The sequence below is a fragment of the Carcharhinus amblyrhynchos genome, chromosome 6 (genome assembly GCF_965287045.1).
Source record: "Carcharhinus amblyrhynchos chromosome 6, sCarAmb.v2.hapA, whole genome shotgun sequence".
In the NCBI taxonomy this organism is placed as follows: Eukaryota; Metazoa; Chordata; class Chondrichthyes; order Carcharhiniformes; family Carcharhinidae; genus Carcharhinus; species Carcharhinus amblyrhynchos.
Genome location: NC_137329.1, coordinates 47,631,477 through 47,654,452, shown reverse-complemented (window position 1 = coordinate 47,654,452; position 22,976 = coordinate 47,631,477). Strand labels below are relative to the sequence as shown.

The following is a 22,976-nucleotide window of genomic DNA, read 5'->3' as shown; positions in this document are numbered from 1 at the left end:
AAGCCATGCTGGCACTGCCCGATCACATTATGATTTCTAAGTATCCTGCTAATATCTCTTTAATAATGGATTCTAGCACTTTCCCTCGGACGAACTTAGGCTACGTAGTCAACATTTCCTATTTTCTGTCTCCCTCCTTTCTTCAGCAAAGTTGTTACATTTGGTATTTTACAATCTGCCAGAACCTTGCCAGAATCCAAGGAATTTTGGAAGATTATAATCAATGTATCTACTATCAACGCCACCATTTTGGTTCTGATGCAGGAGCCACTGTCACAGTCAGCAGAGACACAGGCTGCAGAATAGGGCAAGACCCAAGGTCCCAGGAAGCTGGGTGGGAGAGCAGGGACTGAAAAGCAGCTGGTCACTGAACCCGAAGTAATGTGCATTTTCCCAGTGATAGGCATTAAGGACCTACTGGACACACATACAATCCAGAAAAAACAACTTCTGCATTCTCATAGCTTTCAAACATTTTAAATTTGCAAGCAAGGGAGTTTAGCCATTACTGTTGTTACAGATTGCAGTAGTGACTCAAGGCAGGCATCAAAATCTCCCTGTCCTGGAGCCAGCAGCCTGGTCTGTGGAGTGTTAAAACTAAACAATAACAGAAAGGAATGCTTGTCTTACCGTTCCCAGCATGCATTGAGATTCCTGGATGGCACCATAGCAACCAAGAAACCCAACAATCATCATCACAGCTCCAACACCAATCAGGATGTAGACTCCTGTGAGGAGAGAAAGGGTAGTGATTAACATGCAAAAGCAACAGCACCAAATCAGAGGCAAGTACAGAAACACTTTTATTTAGCTCACTGCTATGTCCATTCACCCAATGTTCTCCTCCCTTTCCCTTTATGTTTTAATCTTGGTGAGGTCAATTTTACTGCAACTTTGGAATATTCAACCAAAGTAGCAATTCTTAGCACATCATGCACCACAATTAGCCCAAACATCCCTGGATTACCTGAGTGTTCTGCTGGATATGTGGCAGGTGAGGACAGGGTTCAGTCCTCACCTGCCACATATGCCTCCATGGCTGCCGTTGCCTTCATGGCTGACTATCTGTCAACACTCACGGCGTCAATTAGAGTTGATGGAATATGTGGGCAAGATGCTAGAAAATAACCTCAGGGATAAACTTGATCAATGAGATGAGAATGGGTTGCTCATGGTGCGTGTAGAGTGAGCAAACTATTCTGGTGGCACAGTCCCAAATATCATCAAAACCAAAAATATCTGCACCATGACAACAGCAAACTCCATAATCCCTTTCTACAAAAAAAGCCCATTTCAATAAATGTCACATTTGCATTCAGTATTTGAATGCTATCTGTGGGTGGATCTATTACTGAGTAAGAAGTGGATGACTGACAGCAGTTACAGGTGCATCAGTCTAATCCTGTTTACGAAGAACTGATAGTAGATCTTGCACATGCTTTGAGGAAAATGAAATAGTGAGACTAGGGGCATATATTGTAGGTACAGGAGCATTATGCTGCTGCCTGTCACAATAAAGAGGCAGGCATAAATGGCAACCAACAGTTCTACACGCAGAGGGAAATAACTGACTGACTCCATTCCTGATGTACTTAACAATGATAGTGTTGAGATAAATGAGCTGGACACAGGAGAAAATACAATTTAAAGTTTATTTCTTAGTGTCAAAAGTAGGCTTACATTAATACTACGTTGAAGTTACTGTGAAAATCCCCTAGTCACCACACTCCAACACTTGTTCAGGTACATTGAGGGAGAATTTAGCATGGCCAATGCACCTATCCAGCACATCTTTCGGACTGTGGGAGGAAACCCATGCAGACACAGGAGAATGTGCAAACTCCACACAGACAGTGACTCAAACCAGGAATTGAACCTAGGTCCTTGGTGCTGAGAGACAGCAGTGCTAACCACTGTGCCACCATACCACCCTTTATCTCCTTGCCATCTGAATCATAGATATCCAATATGTTATTTTAGCTCATGACAACATTGCTTAAATTCACTTGAATTAGATGGAGGACACAGCTAATTTAGGTTTAAAATGTTCAAAGAACAGATTCAGAGAAACAAGTTCCTCTAGCAGGGGAATCTAGAAGATGGATGCATCACCTTCAAATTTGATTCAGGATTGAAATCAGGAAATAGTTTGCCACGTGAGATTAATGAAAATCTGGAACCCACTCTCTTTGTAAATGCAGCGAATACTCGGTTTAAGATGGAAAATGACAGATGCTTATTAGGTAAGGTAGCAAGGGATATGGACCAAAGGTGGCTAAATGGAGTGGAGATCCAGGTTCAGCCATGATCTAACTGAATAATGGAACACACTTGAGGAGCTGAATGGCTTACTCCTGCTATGTGGATCAAACTGCTTTCTAAGATGGCTCAAAAGAGCAAATATAGCAGCAAGTTGAAAATTGAGAACACAGACGAGTGCCCATTTAAAATATTTTAGTGTTGTTGCAGTTCAAGAACACTGCTCTTTTCCAATAGGAATTTTAACGGGCAGCCGAATGAAACAGGCAGACAGATCTTTAAATCAATCATCTCAATGGACAATATCTCCAACAGTTCAACTCTCCAAGTATCAGCCTACCTCTTGACCCATTGACCTCCTGCCCAAGAGACAAACATGACACCAGTTTACAACACAAATCTACATCTAAATACTAGTAAAAGACTAAATATGGAGATTGAAACAGCAAAATGAAAAAAAGCTGCATAGAAAGAGTGTCATAATCAATGGGAGATGAAGGGAACAGTCACTAAATCTGATCACGCCATCTCTGGCTATGACCAGAATACAATATGCATCTGTTTGATGTGGACTGTGTTCTATAAACCCATTGTACTGAGATGCAATACTAGTGACTCACAAAGGACATCAGGACACAACCAACTCCATGCTGCCCCAGTGCCAGAGCTTGAATAAAAGCCTCTTTTAGATTCATCTGCACTTCAAAACTTGTTTTCTTGTTGTGATACACTACCAGTTACTAGACTGGTACAAGAAAGGACAGTGATTTACAACACACTGTGTGCCAGCTGCTCAAGGAGAGGGGGTTTGCACTGGAGAAAACAGGGGAGGATTCACATCAGCAGCTGAAATTCAAACAGTTCTGGCTGGTGCACTGTGGGATAACAAGCTGCACCCAGAACATTAACTTCTTTCAACTTCAGAGATGTCGGCTGATTCACTGAAATCCCAACATTTTCTTCAAAACTTCCCAAGCCACATCGTCCTGCCTGTATACCACTATCACAGAATCCTACAATGCAGGAGGCTGCCATTTGGCCCATTGGGTCTGCACTGACCACAATCCCACCCAGGCCCTATCCCTATCCCCTAGACAGTAAGGGTCAATTCAGCATGGCCAATCTACCTAACCTGCATATCTTTGGACTGAGGGGGAAAAACTGGAGCACTCGGGAGGAAAGCCACACAGGCATGGGGAGAACGTGCAAACTCCACACAGGCATTGGCTCTGACAAGTCAGGAATCAAACCCAGGTCCCTGGCATGGTGAGGCAGCAGTGCTAACTACTGTGCTGCTCTCCTCTAATGTGTGCTGTCCATGTAGCAGGTCTGTCATGCCAGTGGGGCGGCATTTACAGAGGGATGGTGATACCAACATACAAATGAGGAGTAAGCCACTCAAGCCCTCTGGTCTGCTTCACCATTCAATAAGATCATGGCTGATCTGATTGTAACCTCAACCCCCCCCCCAGCCCCAACTACCCCCAATAACCTTTCACCCCTTGTTTCTCAGGAATCTATTTAGCTCTGCCTTAAGAATATTCAAAGATTCTGATTCCACCATCTTCAAGAAGAGATTTCCAAAGACAATCCGCAATAAAAATTCTCTTCATCCGTGCCTTAAATGGGCACCCCCCATTTTTAAAGTGGCTGCTGGTTTTAGATTCTACCACAAGAGGAAGCATCCATTCCACATTCACCTTGTCAAAATGCCTCAGGTGTTTGTTTCCATCAAGTCACTTCTTAGTTTTCTCAGCTCCAGTAGATACAAGCCCAGCCTGTCCAATTTTTCTTCTTAAGACGACCCACCCATTCCTGGTATTAATCTAGCAAGCTTTCTCTGAACTGCTTCCAAATGTAGTTACATCTTTCCTTAAAAAAGATGTACTCTGTACAGTACTCCAGATGTGGACTCACCAATGCCCTGTACAATTGAAGCATTATCTCTCAACATTTGTAATTAATTTCCCACACAATAAACAATTACATTCTATTAGTTTTTCTTAAAACTTCTGGCACCTCTGTCCTAGCCTTTTGCAATTCATGCACTAGGACGTCTACTGCAATCTCACACATTGCTTTTTTTAATTCTTCCTGTCAAATTCCTTCCCATACCATAGTCCACTTGCCAAGTCATTGACTACTCACTGAACCTATTGGTATCCCTTTGTAGCCTCCTCATGTCTTCTTCACAACTTTTCCTACCTTTGTGTCAACATCCAAGTCATTTATATAAATTGTAAAATGCTAAGATCCCAGCACTGATCTGTGGCACACCACTTGCAAACCAGAAAATTATCCATTTATATCTACTGCTTACTGTCAGTCAGCCAATCTTTTATCTATGCCAATGTATTACCCAGTAAACTATGTGCTTTTATTTACCACAATAACTTTTGATGTCGCGCCTTATGAAAACACCTTTTGAAAATCTAAGTATGGTACATTCACTGATTTCCCTGTATCCACAGCACACACAATTCCTTCAAAGAGCTCTAACAAATTAGTTAAAAATAATCTCCCTTTCACAAAACCATGTTCCCTCTGCCTGATTACTCTGACATTTTAAAAAGTACCCTGCTACAATATTTTAAATAATAGCTGCTAACATTTTCTTTTTGATATTGCAGGAGTTTGGAATGTTGGCTGGAGAGTATGATTATGCCAGGCTTGTTGATGGACTAGTCTGTGAGACAGGTCGCCCAACTTTTGTAAAAGTCTTGCAGGGGTCACCAGGCAAGGTCTATCTTTTACATATCTAATACCTAGGTGGATGTGAGGCAATCTGCTCATTTTTTTGTTCAACTTTCCTGTTGATACAGCTGAGTGGCTTGGTCGGTCATTTTGGAAGAGGAGTTAAAGATTAACCACATTGCTGTGAGTCACCTGTAGGCCAGACAAGATTAGGGTGGCAGCTTTCCTCCACTGAAGGACATTAGTGAAGCAGATGGGTTATAACAATCTGAATGACTAAGACTCGCTTTCAGAGTTATTAATTAATAGAATTTAAATTTCCTCAGTTGCTGCAGTGACTCTGGAACTTTAGTTCAGGCATCTGGATTACTAGTCCAATCACATATGCTACTGTTCCCCTAATACATTTCTAAACTTTCATCCCCACCCAGTTCAGACTCAGTGGCCTGTTTGCAGTTTAGACAAAGGAATGTTCCCCAGTGGCATTTGATCAGTGGAGCAGAATCTGGAAAACATTACAGTAATCGGTTGCAGGCCTGTATTAAGCTTAATGATGTGCTATGAAAATATTTGTAACAGCAAGAGCAGTATATTATTACCACACTGTGGGTGGTGAGAAGGGAAGACAAACAAAGAGGACCAACACTGCCATATCCACACTGCACATCCCAAATTCAGGCCCCATCCTGAAGTCCCACATTCCCTAATCACCATTCTGGTATAACAGCCCTTTTTTTTAGCCTTATCAGTTTTATTTCATATTTGTTTAGAGTATAGGGTGACTGGACATTTCAGTTTCATGCAAAATACCTGAAATTTCAGCTGAGGAAACAAGAGGTTGAGGCCCAAGATCAGATCAAAGGGGATTTCCTATTGATGCTGAGAGTCAGAATGCAACACCTTGGACAGAAATATAGACTTAGAAAAAAAAATCCCCTTCCACAGCAGCACTGCAGCTACTGAATACAGCAAAAATTGCAGCTGGCACGGCTGAGCCTTTCCCATAAGGGAGCACATTGGTTAGCACTGCTGCTTCACAATGCCAGGGACCCGAGTTTGATTCCCAGCTTGGGTCACTGTCTGTGTGGAGTTTGCAAGTTCTCCCCATGTCTGCATGGGTTTCCTCCTGGTGCTTCAGTTCCTCCCACATTCTGAAAGGTGTGCTGGTTAGGTGCATTGACCCAAACTGGCACTGGACTGTGGCGACTAGGGGAATTTCATGGTAACTTCATTGCACTGTTAATGTAAGCCTTACTTGTAATTAATAAATAAACTAACTTTAATTTTGAAGAAAAAGAGGGCTCTGGTGTGCCTCACATTCAGTTCCTACCTCCTCAGAGGGGCCTGGTTTACACAAGATATCATCTCTGTCCCACCCCCTGCCCCCACTCCTGTCACTATCATAAAAATTCTAGGTGAACCTGAACTGGATTTGGGGGGGGGAAAGAATATTTTTGAAACAATATTCCCAGTTAGTGACAGATGACAGATGTGTTTATGTAGGATATGCTGCAAATCTCACTTGATCATGGTCAGTCTGTAGCTCAACTCCATTATCCAAACCCCTTAATACCCTTGACAACTGATCATGATTCTGTGTGCACTGCTTTTTGAGGAGCAAATTCTAGATTTCTCCCGGCCTTGGTAATGAAAGGCTACGCTTTCTATACCAGTTCAGAGCCAAGTCACTCTCAGCAGTCAGCTCAAAAAAACTGGACTGTTGGCTCACAGCCATTCAAAACAACTCCTAGGCCTGAGCTGATGAGGAGACGACCTGAATTTTATTCTCGTGTCCCTTTTCAACCCAATAAACACCATATCTTGGGTACGGAATCTGCTGCCCATCAGTCAGATGTAGAGAAAGGAGCAGGGAGAGAGCCTGCTCTGACCACTGCAGCTTCCTGATCACAAACTCCATCCAGAAAATGTAGGTTCCGCACAGTCACATCAGAAGTTTCAAAAAAAAGAGAAACATGGAAAAATGGAAATGCTCAACTTGTGCTGAGAAAAACAATTTAATGTTTCAGGCTAGGCCCTTCAGTAGAATTGGGTCAATACCTGAAATGTCAACTCAAATTCTCAATCCACAAATGTGTCAGTGTGTGTGTTGTTTTTAACAATCTTGTGCTTTAATTTTATCCCACATATCTGTTTTTGTTTCAGATTTCCAATATTGGAGACACTGTGCTCCAAGTATTCCCCTGCAAACGTGGAGCTATTAACTGTCTTTCCTGAACAATTTTCCATCAGAAATGAGGAAAAACATAGGAACTCCAGAACTGTTGGCATTTCTTCATCTTACTACAGTCCTGATTCAATTCTGACGATGCTCCTGATCATTCACCACCAGCTGGCCCCATTTTACTGGCATTGACTCCCTTGTAAAGTGAATTAGATCAACAACCCAAGTTACAATTTAAATGTTTATTAATGCTGACTATTCACACCAACTACCTCAGCCCATCCCCAGTCTCAAGGGCACTTTCCTCTCATTCTGCAGCTAGCAGAAGAAATACACAGACTTCCTGTGCCTCAGACAGAATCCCAGCACTCCAACAAAGGTATATTTAAACTGGATATAAACATTGAACTTCCTGACATTTGGGGATGTCAGTGTTTGCTTCCATCTGAACTGCGACACCAAGGCTCCCGGGAATTGCAAGGAGCAATAAGATTTGCCGCCCAGCTGTGGGTTAACAATGCTAGCAAAGTCGGGGATACTGGCTATTCCCAGTCTGAGGTGGTGAGGTTGGGGCTTATTGAATAGCAGTTGTTTGTGCAAATCAGCGGCTTATTCAGCCACTTCAGAAGGCATTAATAAGTCAAAGCTGACACTGGTTTCATGCATAATAATGCGCAAAGTAACAAGTTTTTTTCAATAGTTTTCCAGCTTTTATGTTCAATTTTCTGGTGCAAGTCCACAAGTGATCAAAATTGCCAGATATATCAAATTCAAGCTCAGCTCCTGGGTGTGAGACACATCACAATCACTAAATGACAATCGACGTAGCAAGGTAATGAGGGACGGACAGCAAATGCTACTGGAATCCCATTGCTCTGCTAACCCATCCCTACTGTACAACTTTTTCTCAAATTCATTGTTACAAGAATTGTTAAATGAGCTTACTGGCATGAGGTTCAATTGTTGTATGAACAGACTACATACTCAAAGGCATCAGGATGGCTTCTCACTAAGCCAGGCAATGCTTGGCACTCCTTTACCACCAAGCCCCAGAGGACCCATTCCACTGCCAGATTAGAGAAATCCTAGAAAGGTACAACTGATCTCCTTCACCAGGTCACACCCACAATTTACCATCACCACTTCCAATTCTTCACCAGGTCATATTCTCACCGAAACCTATGACAATTTTGCCATTGAGATGTTGTGCTGTCAAACAGGGCAGTGATTGTGAACACAGATCAAATAGTTCAAATGTCCTTTCCTTGCCTTTAATTGGAGTATTTCTAACCTCTCTTCCCTCTTTCACCTGCTCTCCTTTCTGTGGATAAGCTATCAATGCTGATTATAAATCCACAGCTACATCGATTACATCTTGCCCACACCGTCTGCAGTTCCCAACTGCCTCCCATTTTAATTTTCTGTCCCACTCCCACCTTCCTGTCCTTGGTTTCCTCTGTCCCAGTGAAACTCAAGGAGCACCACCACCTCTCCTGATTAAATACATATGACCTTCTGCACTCAGTGTTGAGTTCAACAACTTCAGATCTTAATCATTATTCCCATTCACTCAGCCAGTGGTGGTAACGATTCCACTGATGCTAAATCCATCTCGTCTTTTACTTAACCCACGATTTCTTCATTTTGCCTTACACCACTATTCCCTGTCATTTAATTTTGCCTGCTTTCCAGTCCATCACAGACTTTCCCTATGCTCTTTCCTCATCTTTCCTCTATACTTATAACTTATTATACCCCTGACATTTTCTAACTGAGATCATCAGCCTCAAATGTTAGGTTGATTTTTTAATCACCACAGATGCTGAGAGGCCTGAATAATTTCACTATTTCCTATATTTGTTTCAGCTTTCCAACATCCATAGGACTTTGCTTTAAAACTTATTTTACCTGTACTGTACAATCGCCCCAAACAGTCTTACTGCCATGACACAAATCTGTAACATTTGCATCTCACCCTAGCACTGTTCAGCTCAAAATAGTCTCCACAGACACGAGTTTAGCACAGAATGCGTAGTATTACTGCTGGCTGCTGGACAGCTTACCTAGATGTGCACACACCCCCGCACAGTTTACCCATAACAGAAATCCAAATGACAGTACTGAATACCTCCCCATCACACAACGGCACAATTCTCAATTAGACTAGAGCCGGTTTATGTTTTCAATAACCCCTGCGCATCTCTCTTCCGGTGCTACTGTTCATTTCCAATGACCAGTTGTGCGGAATGCAGGGCATATTCCTCCCCCTTAAGGTTGCTTTCAGCATAGATTGTGCCCATTTATTCCTCCTACACCCTCCACATTATTGAACTGTCTCAGGCATCACCACCAACATTCCTTCCTCCCCGAATTACAGCCAGAGAAAAAAACATCCCCTCCCCACCCTTCTCCCCACCCCCCACCCCTTCCCCAACACTACCCCCCACCTTAACACTTGCCTTACTTGAATACCCTATTTTCTTCCCTTTGGCTCATGCCATTTTCCAATATAATTACAGCTGAGAATCCAAAGATGTACAGGTTGCGTGGACCACTGGCCATGTTAAACTGCCCTTACTGTGCCCAAAGATGTACAGCGTAGGTAGATTAGCTATGGGGGCAGGGGTGTTGGTGGTGGAGAGAGAGGAATGGTGAACCTGGGTGGAATGCTCTTTCGGAGAGCTAGTGTAGACTCGATGGGTCAAATGACCTCTTTCTATGATTTTATGGAGAGGGAAGCGAGGGATAGTGAACACCAGATGAAAGGATACTTCTGTCTCATTCTCCTAGTAGATGGGTGAATTGTCCTGAAGACTTCCACCCAGGAGTCTACCGATCTGCTCTGCAGCCACCTCATTCTGTTGAGTTGCTCATCTCTCCAGCTGTTGAGAACCTACTGAAACCTGCTCGCCTACAGCTGAGCCCAACTACACTGCACCATCAGTTTAAAAAGAGTTTTGCTCAAAATGGCCACCTGCCCAGTTAATATGGAGAACTAGTTGCAAGGGAAGGAACAAGCCAGAGAAATCCCAGCGGGAGAGCCGGCTGGAAAGTACTCAAAACAAGGCTGGGCAGCTGGCCAGCAAAAAGAAAATGATGAAGTGGAAAAGCTCTGCGTCCCAGCCAGCATTCCTATCCAACTGGCTGATTCCGGCTCCATGAGGAGAAACACTCTGCTGTTTGCACAACACACAGGATTGCACCAGACATGAGTCACCATGGTGACCATCCAGTTACATAAAAAAGGGTCGCAAGAGGATCACTAGGCAACATTTAACCCCCACACGCACAGCAGTCATGGGGAAGGGTTTCTCAGCCAGAAACAGACACGGCCAATTCAGTTTTCAACTCAATATGAGTGTTATCGCGGTAAAATGTTTCCTCTCTAAATTCACACCTGCCCGACAGTCTGACTGACCGACTCCCAGGAGAGCTTTCCAGTGCAACACACGACGATATTTCAGTACAGTGACTTGCATCGTGCAAACACCCTTTAATCCTTTTAAATCTCAATAATCCTGGTAACACAGCCCACCTACAGGGTACAGAATTGGTTCCTTATCAAGCCTTCAGGAAGCTCCAAACCACTTAATTATCTAGTAGATTACTTTGGAAGTACAGTCACTACTATTGTGGAGGGGGCAGCAGTAACTAATCTGGACACAGCAAGATACCAAGAAGAGCAAAGCAGGTCAATCAGCTGGTTGGAGGAGGCATGCCAGTCAGAACTACAATTTCCTGCTATCTTTCTAAAAATTCCACAGGTTGTCAAAACCAATCATCCAAAAAGGCAGCACCGATTTTGACTTGATACAAATCCAAAGTACATGATCTCAGACAATGCAACACTCCTTCAGTGTCAGGCTCGGTTAGTGCTCAAGTTCGAGAGCAGGGCTTTCCAACTAAGGAGCAAGATCAGCCGAGTGCAAGTTACATTTCCCCCACCTCCTTCCGACAGCACACACCACAGTCTGTACATAGTAAACAGAACACTCAATTCAAAACAGTGGTTAAATGGTTAGGCTTTTTTTATTCATTCGTGGGATATGGGCATCGCTGGTTGGCCAGCATTTATTGCCCATCTCTAGCTGCTCTTGAAGGGCAGTTGAGTGTCAACCACATTGGTGTGGCTCTGGAGTCACATGTAGGCCAAGTTAGTTAAGAATAACAGATTTCCTTCCCTAAAAAGGGCGTTTGTGAACCAGATGGGATTTTCCAAAAATCAACAATGGCTTCATGGTCATGAGTAGATTCTTAATTCCTGATATTTTTAAAACTGAATTCAAATTCCACCATCTGTTGTAGCGGGATTTGAACCCAGATCCCCAGAACATTCATGCTTACTATCCAAGGTCCAAAACACTCATTCCAGGTTAAGCAGCGTTTCACCTGAACCTCTTTCAATTTGGCCTATTGCGTTCGGTGCTCCCAAGCGGTCTCCTCTATACCGGAGAGGCCAAACATAGACTGGATGATCACTTTGCGCACACACCGAAGGCACTCAGCAATCGTTGCTTGCCGTTTGAACACATGATCCTGCTCCCAGGCCCACGTCTGTCCTTGGCTTGCTGCAATGTTCCAATTAAGCTCAACATAAACTTGAGGAACAGGATCTCATCTTCCAGCTAGGCAATTACAGCCTTCTGGTCTCAATTTCGAATTTAACAACTTCTGATGATTAGCTCTAACCCACCTCAACCTCTTTGTTTTCATTTAATTTTTAACTTTTCTCTATCTTCTATTTCTTTATTGTCTTTGTTCATTTCCCCCCCTCCACTCTCTCCCCTTACTTTAACACCCCTTTCCTCGCCTTTTCTTCCTAGTTGCTTTCCCTTTGCCCCCATTTCTCAACTTTGTCTTTCTCCCACCCATCTCCCCATTCCCCCCACATCTTCATTGTCACAGCTTACCCTCCAATTTCAGCATTTCTGCTGTTTAGCCATCGCACCTTTTATTCTGTCTATGGACTGCCATTAGCAGCCTTTCTCCTCGTTTCTGTGGCTATGACTCATCTTTCATTCCCTCACCCTGCTGTATAAATATCTCCCATTTTCTATGCCTTTTAGCTTTGACAAAGGGTTATCTGGACATGAAGGGTCAGGTCTTTTTCTCTCCTTAAAGGTGCTACCTGACCTGCTGAGATTTTCCAACATTTTCCCTTTTGGTCCCCAGAACATTAGCTGAGTTTCTGGATTAATAGTGATAATTTAGTGATAACACCTAGTCTCAGGTTGGGCAGTTGGGGCACTATAATTGGCCTCAGTGCCTCAAGTAGCAAGATGGAAGTTATTACACAGCACCACGAGGATCATTAAATAGGTGAGGTTCTCTTCGCCACTAATGAGCTCGGTGTCTTGCAAAGAATGGTAGCTTGGCTGAACTGGCAAGCAGCAGCAGATGGTGGAAATGTGCATCTGCAAAAGTCAGCACCATCAGAAAGAGAATTTGGGTGGAGGAAACATGAAGGCATTCACATGCAGATTTTCAGCACAGTCAGTCTAGAAACATCTGCAAAGCCTGTATGCTTGATTAAACAGAACACTTTTCTTTCATTAATGCTTCAGTCATCCAACTGTTCCTAGACTCAGCTGTTTTGCTCAATGGCGCCTTTCCTGCTCCTGCTCTCTCCACCAGGACACTGACTAGTTCACTCCAGTCCTGTCTGCTGGTTGTATCATGGTAAGCATAACTGCCACTCAAGCAGCTGATCAGGATTTGACTTCCAGCCATCGACGTTCAGTTGGTGGCATTCTTCCTTCAAGAATCAGATGGTTACAGGTTTAAGTCCCAATCCACAGGACTTGAGCAGAAAACTTAGGATGGCACTCAGTGCAGCACCGAGGGAGTGCTGCCTGCCCATTAAATGTCATCAAAGATCCAATGGCACTGTTTTGAAGTAATTATCCCAATGTTATTAAAAACAAGAGTGCTGGAAAAGCCCAGCACATTTTGCAGTATCTATGGAGTGAGGGGAGATAATGTTTAGAGCTGAATATGACCATTTAGGGAGACATGATGGTGTTGTGGTAATGTCACTGGCCTAGTATCCAGAGGTTCAAGCTAACCCACCATGGCCATTAGCGTAATTTAAATTCAAAAGAATAAAAAAAAAGGTAACTGAAAAGCTAATCTCGGCAGCAGTGACCAGGAAACTTCATCAATTGTCATAAAGACACATCTTGTCCTCAAGGGAAGGCATGGCCTACATGCGACTCCACGCCCATAACAACGTGGTTGTTTACTCTGAACTATCAGAAATGTTCAGTTCTAGGGCAGTCTGGGATGGGCAACATAGGTCAACTTTGCCAGTGACATTCACATTCCATGAAAAGATCTGAAGTCATACTGGACTCAGCGTTAACTCTGTTGCTCACTCCACTGATGCCACCAGACCTGAGTATTTCTGGCACTTTTCTGGTTTCCAGTATTTGCAGTGTTTTAATTTAGAGTTTTGCAGGTGCCCCAGCCAATTCTTATCCTTCAATCTAAATTGCAATGATTATCCAAAAAAATCCAAAAGTTGCTTGCGGGAGCTGCTGGTGCAAACAGGCTGCCTTCCTTGCTGAATTAAGTAAAAGGAAATAGACTATACAACCCCTTGAGCAAGGCTCTGCTATTCAATACTATAACTGATGTTGAAATTCCATTTTTCCACCTGCTCCTCATATCCCTCAATTCCAAGAGAAGAATATCAGCAACAGTATTTCAAAAAGTACTTAACTGACTGCAAGGTGCTTTGGAGTGTCTGATGGTTGTGAAAATTCCAGTCATTTTTAAAAGCCTTTTTCATTACAAAGTCCATTTACTCTCATGACTGCAGAATAGCTGGTCAGCCAAAAGAGCTGTGCGATAACCAAAAACAAAAGGTGACAAAGGCAAGGATGTAGGTTTCAGCAGGCAAAATGGAGGTGCTCAATTTTACAAAGATCTTTCTGTTGGCGAGGAAAAGCAGTTAGAAACTGTGCTTCTGATCAAACAGAACATCATGTTCACCAGTAGTCTGAATGAGCATGAGGCACTGACTGGAAAAAAAAGAATGGATTGGTGCATAAGTACAGAGTTTGTGGTGGAGAAAGTCTTAGTCATCTGTTGTTTACATGGATCAAAGTATATGCTTATCTGACACCCAGACTAACAGCGGCAGAAGTAGAGGGGATAAGCGGGGCAGTGGAGAGGTAAAGGATAGAATCATTGGCACACACAGTCAGAGGTTTACAGCATGGAAACAGGCCCTGCGATCCAACTTGTCCATGCCGTCCACACACCAGGAAAGTGATGAATGATGTTGAGGTATAACATGGAGAAAATATCAAAGTACAGAATCAAAGACCAATGTTTTGAGGACTCTGTAGGTGATGATCAAGTTTGTAGAAAAGAGAATACTTTTAACAAAGTGCTGTTGCTATGATCAGATAGGTGCAAGTGGTGCAGTAAGAGGAGCTCTAAATTCAGAACACTGAAGTAAATGGGAGTTTTACTCTGTTCATTCAGACACGCTTAGGTGAGATACAGCACAAATCAAAAACAATATGGAGCAAGCTTGGGTTTAACAATTGCTGTATCTGACCTGGGAATATCAAGCCTAATAAGCACCATTTTCTCCAAACAGTAACTGCTCGCACAGAGATCCCCATGAAAATGAAAGTGGTGAACATTTGGTCCAAGTGCCAGATCCTGACTTTTTTTTTAAATTGCAAAAAAAATTATAAACAGCAGCAACAAAATGCTTTTAGCAGTGTTGGCACTTTGCCACGGATGGAAACCATCGTTGCATTTTGTGTATATTGGATTCTGTCCAAAGCCACAGCGCCACCAGCTAACAAGAGCCAGCTGGACATGCTGCACAGCCTCAGCAAAAGCAGGATGAGTCAGAGGAAAGGCCATCAGCAGCTGCATGAACACGGGACTCAGTAATTCCACATAGCATCCCCAAATCATTCACTGCACTCAGATAAAAAGCAATTAGAAAAGGGCACTTTTTTTAAAACTTGTAAGCACAGAATTCTAAAATTAATCAAACAAAGCCCTGTGAATAAAAGCACCTCTTTGAATGACAGTCACACAGAGCAGGAGATTCCAATTTAATCCATAACCCAGGGATTGCTAATCTCAGCTGGAATACCCTGCTATTAATCTCAGAGCCCCGAGGAAAAATAAAGTCAGCCATTGTTCCCACACAAGATCACTGTCCACTGGTGAGAAGTAAAGACTGGGAAAGAAGAAAGGGATCAGCCTCAGATGTGAGGCCCCTGCAGTCAAATATCCTAACATTTAACGTTAGGGCTTGCATGAACGTTAAGCATAAAAAATAATTAGTTGTTAATATAACCAAATAGGTGGACTAGCCGGATCAAGTAGGGGAAAAACTTCAAAAGGTTTGCCTGGAAAGAGGGGATTGGGAAAAAAAAACCTGCAAAAGTACCTTCTTGCAGATACCCAGGACAAAGTTCAAACACCTACGAACCACCCCCAAGTGCCTTCCAAAGTCAAAGTCAGTATGTTGACTCACCTGGCAGATCAATACTTTCATCAAAAGACTTCTACAGATGATGTAGAGATGTCTGAACCAACCAGAGGTGGAAAGGTAAGTTGCAACGAAGAAATACAAATGGCTTACAAATGGATACAGATACATTTGAGTGGGCCAAAATTTGGCAGATGGAATATAACATGGATAAGTGAGATTGTCCATTTTGGTCAGAAGAACAAAAAAGCAACAGTTGCAGGTGCAGCAGGTAATAAAGACAAATGGAATTTTGGTATTCATTGCGAATATATAAAAGTAACGAAGTGATGTTGCAACTGTATAGGGCATCGGTGAGACCACATCTGGAGAACTGCACATCTTTGGTTTCCTTACTTGAGGAAGGACGTAAATGTATTTAGCAGTGATTCAGAGAAGGTTCATTAGATTAATTCCAGGAGTGAAGGACTTGAACAGACCTTGAGCAGTTTAGGCCTTTATTCACTGGCTTTTAGAAGGATGAGGTGTACTAGATGCTAAAGAGGATTGACAGGATATACAGAGCAGATGTTTCCCTTTGTTGGGCATTCTAGACCAAGAAGCCATAGTTTTAAGAGGTGGCAGATTTCAAGCAGAATTGAGGAGGAACTACTTCGTGCAAAGGGCCCTGAAAATCTGTGGAATTCTTATTGCCACAAAGAAGTTACTGTGAAAATCCCCTAGTCGCCATACTCCGGCATCTGTTCCAGTACACTAAAGGAAAATTTAGCATGGCCAATGCACGTCTTTTGCACTATGGGGGGAAACCAGAGCATCTGGAGGAAACCTACACAGACACAGGTAGAACGTGCAGACTCCACACAGACAGTGACCCAAGCCAGGAATCGAACCCAGGTCTCTGGCACTGAGAGGCTGCAATGCTAACCACTGTGCTACCATGCCAGTTATGGGAAGTGGGCAGGAAGGAGATGAGGCTAAGATGTGATCAGCCATGATGGAGCAGGCTCAAGGGCCTGAATTGCCTACTCCTTGTTCTCATGAAGCAGCCTCCTACTTGCAAATCTACAACAAAGCTGGGTTGTTGTCCATCATCTACTGAAGAACATTATTCAATTCTTTTTACATTTAAATTGCTTTATGGCTGAGCCCCTTCTCCACTGTTAACCTCCTCTCACCCAGAGCACACTATATTCCAAGCTCCAGTCTCCTTCATCCTCCAATATTGGCAGATGTGCTTCTGGGCTCTCAGCCCCAATTCTCAAATTTCGACTTCCCTCTTATAAGAGGTTCTGAAAAGCGCACTGTTTTGCTCAAGTTGCTAAGATCAGTTTCTTTGTGTCTTTGGTTTTAATTATGTTCCTTGGCAAGTGTTTTGGGTTATTTTTTTTATTTGGTTGGAAGTTGTTGCTTTTGCTAATGATGAACTACTCAGACAATGGATTTCACGCTCTCTCTTGCGTAACCCATCTCCACCCAACGATCATCAGGGCCTTTTATCAAGCTGAAAATATAATGCGGAAAAAAGTACATCTGGAGGGGAAGGCAGGAGATCCTAGTTACTGCCAAGGAGGAAAAGCACACTGGAATCCAAAAAAAAATAGGGAGGAAAGTTCCCCGAAACACCATTTGCCCTGTTCCTTATACACCTACCAGACTCCAAAATCCGGAAAACTAATTGCTGGGATCTTTTTTAAAAACCCTTCTACTTGGCAGTCCCCTCCCCTCTGCACGCTTGATGGTTACACATGCAAGAGGGCTAACAGGCACACATTTTGGGAGAGGGCGAGCTAACTCCTGTGTCTTTGTTTTCCCTTATGTGCACTGGGCTCTTGCCTGCAGCCAAAAGGAGAGCAAGCACAGGAGTATAGGACCACTTGACTGACTGTTTACATACAAGTTTTCGCACTGTGATGGAGGCTCTCCTTTCTTAATCCTGCTCTCAAACCCCTCCCTTGTTTAAATGCTGGACAGGGCCACACAGGGAGAGCAGGGTTTGGATGAAACTAGAAATTAGCAGAGGAGTTCTGACAAAACAAAGCAGTCTCAAGGTTAATGCAGGTACAAGCAGGGGTTTCAGCAGGGTAGAGGCAAGTTACAGTAGAAACAGTATTATTGGCGATAGCTAGCCCATCAGGTTTGAAGTTTAGTTTGGGTCAAACAGGGCACCGAGGTTAGAGGCCATCTGGGTGGGGAGGTTATGGTGTGTCACAATAGAACAAGATTCAAAAAGTATGAATTTTGTTTTCCCAATGTTAGGGAATAGGAAGTTATGGTTGCCATCAGATAGACATTAAAATCACCAAGTTTCATTCAACTTGTGAAAGCATCTAATACACTCCATTCATACTGCCGTTTAATCACTCACATGCATTCACTCAATTAATGAGAATCTTCATTCCTCCTCCTTCCCTCATAGATCAGTTACTATGATCAGACTGATGCTTCGCTACAGCCTCAACTAAGTACTGGCCCCCATCTTCTCATGAGCTCTTCCCAGAAATTGGTTTCCACAGTCACAAGAGGAGAAGGCTTGTAAATAGTGCATCTCCCACTCCAAGTCAATGAAAAACATGACAACTCAACAGGAAGTTGCTTCAAGTGGAAAGTACGCACGAGTGCTCGACAAAAAGACTAAAAGGTGTTGCCAAGTTCCTCTGGCAAACACACAGAAAACAGGAGTGTCTAACTGACAAAATGGCTTTGCAACACCACCCCCCTGCCCCCCAAAAAAAGCCCATGCACTGATTGCCACAGCTGTACACGAAGTCAGTTAAAAAGGATTTTTTTTTCATTAAAAGTGATCCCTAGAAATGCTGTAGTCATTTAGCCAAACACAAACAGTACTGCGGTCTGTCTTCCAAAGAAGTTTTAATGTAAATCAGAAAAAGACTAGCTGTGTACAGCTCAATACTTACCCCTTGCAACAAAACCACTTGATGTTGACCAGTTTGACAGCATAGGTTTTCAAACAGATTTTCCTAGTATTTTGCTCAAAATACTTAATGTTACCTCACCAGTCACTGTCCACTCCTTTCTGTGGTCTCCTGCATTCTCGTGCACCGGCCCCACTACATCTCACTTCTGCATCGGGGCACTTGATGTATGGAGTACATACATCATTCCTCTCGATCCCAACTCCACACTTGTTGAAACTATTCCCTCCCAACCCCAATCCTCATCCTCCTCCATTTATTTTAAAAAAAAGTACCACCTCATATTTCAGTCTCCTTCACTCCTGTCCATTAGTCAGTGCCCCTTTCCCAATACTCTCCTCCAACCCTCTCCCCTACTGGTTTCTTTCCTCCTCCCATGTTTCATGTGCCCAAGTCTGCCTCATTGCTATGTGCCCCCTTAATAGCAGATTTGCCTTCCCTTTTACTTCCAAGTGTTTCCTTACTTTCTTCTGGTGGTCACCTCCCACTTCCCATGAATCTCACCTCCACCTCCCCCTTCACGTTCCTCACTTAAAGGCAGTGGGCACAAAAAAAGTTTATTGGAATGTTAACCTCCATCTCATGAGCGCTGGAACATAAAAGGGGAGTTATATTGCAGTTAACTAAAACTCTGGTCAGGCCATATTTAATGTACTGTGTTTAGCTCTGGGAAAGACATCGGAGGTAGTGCAGTACAGATACACCTGTATAATACTGAAGCTAAAGGATTAACACAAGAGAACAGGATGCCTAGGCTAATCTGGATTTGAAGAATAGAAAATTAACAGGCGATATAATTTCTGATAAAGATGGTTAAAATATGACAAGAGCATATTGCCTCTGGTTTGAAGACTACCAAACAAAGGAGCACAATTTAAGATTAAAACGGAGGTATTGTCAGAAAAGCTTTTGTTTTCTAGAAAGGGTTTGGGAAATCTGGAAATCTCTTCTTCAAATAATAACTGAGGCAAATTAATTGCAAACTCCAAAATAGCAATTGATAGATTGTCAGGCAGGGGTATCAAGAGTTTCAGATTAAGGCGGGTGGATGGAATCGAGCAAGCGTAAGCATAATTTAAACAAACAGAACAGAGGGGCTGAACGGTCAATTCCTGTTCCTACCTGCTGCTCTGTCGGAACAATAATTCTATTTTGAGAAGGTGTCACCATTTGGCACTTCTAATTGGTAAATACTCAGAATCCCTATACTGCAAAAACAAGCCACTCAGCCCAACAAGTCTACACCAACTCTCCAACAGAGCATCCCACCCAGATTATAAACCTGTAATCCCATGTATTTACTCTATTAGTCCCCCAAACCTACACATCTTTGGACACTAAGAGACAATTAAGCATTGCCAATCCATCAAACTGCACACTTTTAGATGGTGGGAAGAAACCAGAGCACCCAGAGGAAACCCATGTGGACCTGGGGAGAATGTGCAAACTCCACACAGTTACTCAAGGCCAGAACTGAATTCAGGTCCCTGGTGTTGAGAGGCAGCAATGCTAACCACTGTGCCACCATGACTGATCAAAAGCTACACCATCCTAGCAAACAGCGGGAACAAGGGCCAGAGGAGGATCAGGTAATAGTTTGTCTACAATATCTTTTAGAGCTCAATAACTATTCTATTTTCACAAGTGTCCAAAAGCAGTTCATGACAAACGTCCACAAGTGAAGTATCAGTTGAGGGCTGTTGTGACACTTTCACAAAGAGCTGCTTTGTGGTCAGTTTATTGTATACTTGGAGGACAGGGCAGCTTCTTTTTATATACAAAATGTGGGTTTTTGAAATTTAAAAATGATTTGAAGCATAATTAAATGTGTGAATGATTTAATGGAAACTGTAATTTTGCAATGAGGATAGTTATTTTTGGCTTCTTGATGATTTAACAATTCCCAGTGAATGTGATTAAGCGGATTGTACTGTGGGTAGAGGAATGGCAGTCACAAAAACTTGCACGCACACAGTGCCGTTACCATGGTTTTAAATCTTGCAGTCATGCTCTTAGCTGCCAATTTGCATTTAAGAAAACCCTACCGCATGAAGTCACTGCAAAACATCCAGTTTAATATTCCCTTCAAAGCATCAGTTCTTCTGAATAGTAGAAAATTCCATCAGCTCTAATGGCTCAATGGATGCACTCACCATCTAGTGATGGCACAAAGCCATGTATCCTCGCTCACCTTCAAGTCAGAGGTTGTGGGTTCACATCTTACTCCAAAATGTGTGCATGAAACCAGTGCAGTGAGAAAAAGTTACATGATTAAGAGTGCCTTTTTTCAATGAGATGTTAAATCAAGATCCTGTCTACACTCTAATCTGGATGCAAAAGCTTGGTTCGAGGATAGAGGGCTTTTAAAAGGAGGAAGTAGCAGAGCACAGGGAATTCCACAGCATGGGGCAGAGAACAACTGGTAACAAAGGGTCAGAAGCTCTTAAAACAACTGCAGTCATATGGGTGAAACAGATGAAGTACTGAAGAATGGATGGTGCTGTGGAACTGCACAGTCAAGACAATGTTTTTAGAAGAGAAGAGAAACTGGCAGGGTGGGGGGGAAAGCAAATCTTGCAGTAAAATGGTTGCAATGGTCCATCATCTAATTTCAAAGTCAAGGCAGCCCAAATCATCAATCCTTCTGGCTTTTTTCTCCCCCACATGAAACAATCCAGCTCTGAAATGTAAATCAAAAAGGCTGATTAACACCAGAGAGAAGTTTTCATTCTGGTCACATTCACTGCCTGGTAATAGGAAGCAATGATATCTGTACAGCACCATCTTCCCTGCTTTGCCTGCTCCGTGACAACTGAATTTACACAAGACTATCTGCAGCATCAGTCCAGATTCAATCCTCTTGCCTGCAACAAATAACTTTGTTTTTGGAGGCTCTGGAACCAATTGTAGACAAACGTCAGTGTAAGACTGTGAGGCCATGATGATTTTCACGTCCATCTAGTGTCTGGGACTGTCATGTTGTGCTATAGAACACTAGAAAATCTACAAGCTCTGCCTTCATTAAACTTTGGGTGCAACGATAATTGAAGATGGTTTTGCTTTGCTACGTGTCAGAGTTATAGTGGCCAGTCTATTTGTTAGCACTTGCACAGTTATTACAATCGTACATGGGACTGAGATTCCACCCAGATGGCAGGCACGTTCTGCACAGCTCAGCAATAGGATGAGTATAACCCTGGCTTGTATGGTCATATCATTTAAGAGTATGTATTGCTTAAAAGCACCAATTGCTCACAAGACAAATCAAAAGAGTAAAATCACTGGGAGAAACTGGTCTATTTTTGATGAGGTAGGCAAGATCAGTCAAGGAAACCTATGGGCTGGCACAGTGGCAAGCACTGCTGCCTCACAGCACGACGGATCTGGGATCAATTTCGGCCTCGGGTCAGTTTATGCGGAGTTCGCACGTTCTCCCCGTGCTCCAGTTTCCTCCTACAGTCCAAAGATGCGCGGGTTAGGTGGATTGGCCATGTTAAATTGGCCCCAGTGTCAGGGGGATTATGGGGTTACAGGAACGTGGCCTGGGTGGGATTGTAGTCAGTGCACACCTGATGGGCCAAAATGGCCTCCTTCTGCAGTGCAGGATTCTATGATTCTTTTCTGTGAAACTCAGCAAGGCTTCAGGGGGAATTTTAAAAACAAAATTTGTTTAGAGGAAGTGATGTTAATACCACAGCTGCCCTCCATTTGACTACAGATATCGGTAGATTAGTTCCTTAAAAGGTATGTTGTAGCAAAGTTTGCATCTGCAATATCCAGCCATAATTTACTTCTAGTAGCTGGGTGCTTTATGAACTTTTAGCCATACCCTGGTGAACAACTTCAAGAAGCCCTGTGCTCCTCTTAGGCCTATGTTGCATTTTGTGACCACTCTCAACATCTGCAACAGCCTAGTAAACAAGGCACTGTCTCGCCAAACACTTTCCCCTCTTGTTTCACCTCACTGAGCATTTGTGAAATCTTGGACATTATCCCAGTGGAAACAAGTGAAGCCAACAACTAACACTGACAAAGATCATCAGAGAGATCTGAAACATACTGGATTCAACCTGACGGCTGCATTATTAACAGTTGCCAAATACAGGTCTGCCACACAATAAGAAAAGGGTGGTATCCCCTCAAATAGTCACCAACACTGACCAATATTCTGTTATCATGGTGTCAGCACAGGTTAAATATCAGGCATAAGATTTTTCAGACAGAAGTTATATATCCTTGCTGCAATCATAGTTTTACTGTCCTTGGATATCTCATGGAACCTATCTATTTCTCCCTTTTCAATATTTTCGCACCTCTCCATCTTCATACAAGTAGGAAGCACACTCCGCAAAATGGCTACTTATTCTTGGGTTAATTCCACATTGTTTTTTCACTCAGTGATGATCCAGCAGGAGGAATGATAGCATTTAGTTGACACCCACCA

General features: G+C 43.0%; 1 protein-coding gene across 1 annotated transcript in view; it reads right to left on the bottom strand.

Annotated features, from left to right (window-relative positions):
* LOC145343902 (CD81 antigen-like) overlaps nucleotides 1-22,976 on the bottom strand; it is a 60,180-nt gene that overhangs the window by 13,093 nt on the left and 24,111 nt on the right. Inside the window, exon 3 of the mRNA XM_080190403.1 lies at nucleotides 631-728. Coding sequence (XP_080046529.1) covers nucleotides 631-728 — 98 coding nt within the window. The remainder of the gene's footprint in view (nucleotides 1-630; nucleotides 729-22,976) is intronic.